The sequence below is a fragment of the Columba livia genome, chromosome 13, assembly GCF_036013475.1.
Source record: "Columba livia isolate bColLiv1 breed racing homer chromosome 13, bColLiv1.pat.W.v2, whole genome shotgun sequence".
In the NCBI taxonomy this organism is placed as follows: Eukaryota; Metazoa; Chordata; class Aves; order Columbiformes; family Columbidae; genus Columba; species Columba livia.
The window spans coordinates 146036-148219 of NC_088614.1; the positions used below are offsets into that span (position 1 = coordinate 146036).

At 52.0% G+C, this 2184-nt stretch overlaps 1 protein-coding gene across 1 annotated transcript; it reads right to left on the reverse strand.

Moving 5' to 3' along the window:
- Window positions 1–704: 704 nt before the first annotated feature.
- Window positions 705–1640, reverse strand: LOC135575324 (olfactory receptor 14J1-like). The gene has a single exon (XM_065028539.1). It carries the CDS (start codon window positions 1638–1640, stop codon window positions 705–707), a length of 936 nt encoding a protein of 311 aa, XP_064884611.1.
- Between the last annotated feature and the right edge of the window lie 544 nt (window positions 1641–2184).

Sequence of the window (2184 nt, forward strand, 5' to 3'; positions counted from 1 at the left end):
CTTATGACCTGGAGGCTCCCCAGGACTCTCCTGCTGCACCAGTGACAGAACACTTGTGATCTCACTTAGGCGTTCCTGCTCCAGCAGGAGGATTGGACTAGATGATCTTTTGAGGTCCCTTCCAATCCCAAACACACTGTAATACTGTGATACTGTAACACCCCGCTCTAACTCATACATGCAGAAATAGGTCTGCTCTTCTCCAGGGATGCCATCCTGGGGATGGCCCTGAGGTGGCGGTGCTGCTCTGCCACGCAGTTGTGCCCAAAAGTCACAGAGAGACAGTCCCAGTTATACCCCTGCCCATCATGCACCATTTCGATTGGCATTGGGCCCATTCCCGAACACAGCCCCCATGTCGTCCTGCCCTGAGCCCAGGCAGAAACCCAGCACAGCAGAAGGCTCATAGGGGCTGTTTCTTAAGTCTGTTCCTTACCTTCACTTTTGAAGAAGAGCCCAACCTGTAGACACAATAACTGAATTAATCCATTTTATTGCAAATATGTGACACAGGAGACCATCTGTAACATCATCCAAGAAAAAAAAACAGAGGACCTGGTTCAGACAAGGGTGGGTTCATGCTTCTGGGAAACTGCAGTGGATGGAGACAATCCTGGACTAAAAGTAGTATCACATGTAAAATTTCAACAGCACAGGAAGTTCAAAAATGAATTGGAAATCATTTCTGAAAAGACACAAACAGCTTATACGTGCTGAGAAAAAAAATATTGAATAAACTTCCTCAGTGCACCGTTGAGCTTCTGGTTCCTCATGCCGTAGATGAAGGGATTCACTGCTGGAGGCACCACTGAATACAGAACAGACACCACCAGGTCCAGGGATGGGGAAGAGATGGAGGAAGGCTTCAGGTAGGCAAACATGGTAGTGATGATGAAAAGAGAGACCACGGCCAGGTGAGGGAGGCAGGTGGAAAAGGCTTTGTGCCGTCCCTGCTCAGAAGGGATCCTCAGCACGACCCTGAAGATCTGCACATAGGACACCACAATGAACACAAAACACATAAAAGCTACACAGGCACAAAACCTAAGAAGCCAAAGTTCCCTGAGGTAGGAGTGTGAGCAGGAGAGCTTGAGGATCTGGGGGATTTCACAGAAGAACTGGCCCAGGGCATTGCCCTTGCACAGGGGCAGTGAAAATGTATTGGCCGTGTGCAGCAGAGAATAGAGGAAAGCAATGCCCCAGGCAGCTGCTGCCATGTGGACACAAGCTCTGCTGCCCAGGAGGGTCCCGTAGTGCAGGGGTTTGCAGATGGCAACGTAGCGGTCATAGGACATGATGGTGAGGAGACAATACTCTGCTACTACCAAGAAGGTAATGAGAAAGAGCTGTGCAACACATCCTGTGTAGGAGATGTTCCTGGTGTCCCAGAAGAAATTGGCCATGGTTTTGGGGACAGTGGTGGAGATGCAGCCCAGGTCGAGGAGGGCGAGGTTGAGCAGGAAGAAGTACATGGGGGTGTGGAGGTGCTGGTCCCAGGCTATGGTGGTGATGATGAGGCCATTGCCCAAGAGGGCAGCCAGGTAGATGCCCAGGAAGAGCCAGAAGTGCAAGAGCTGCAGCTCCCGTGTGTCTGCGAATGCCAGGAGGAGGTACTGGGTGATGGAGCTGCTGTTGGGCATCTGCTACCCCTCGGCATGGGGCACCGTCACAGGAGCAAAAGACAGTGAGAAGTTATGGGAGACATCTCTGAGCAAAATCAAAGCCATTTCTCTTACACTCTCCCCTGCTCCACACCCCTTGTCCTTTTCCAGACCTTCCTCCAGCTCCGTGTCTGAGCCCTGGGTGGTGCTGGCTGGAGGTGCCGTGAGGAGCAGGGCCTGTGCCCACTGACTACCGAGGAGTCAGCCCTGCTCTGCAGCAGGGGGCATGGGAACGGGGAGGCACTGCTGAGAGCATAGGGACCCACCTCAGACCATGACAGGTCTCACCCTTTCCCAAGGTCTCAGCACCGTGCGTTTATCCCAGGACACACATGGCTCATCTCACAAACCCAACAGCATTTTCTCTGTTGCAGCATCTCTGTGCTTCTCCACGGGGCTTTCAGGTAACACACAGATGCTGTAGGACAGGTTTGCAGCCTGGAGGGTAATACAGAGCTTCTAAGGAAACCTCAGCGAGATATCCAAGTGTCCTAATGATGGCATTTGATTAAGGGAAACTCAA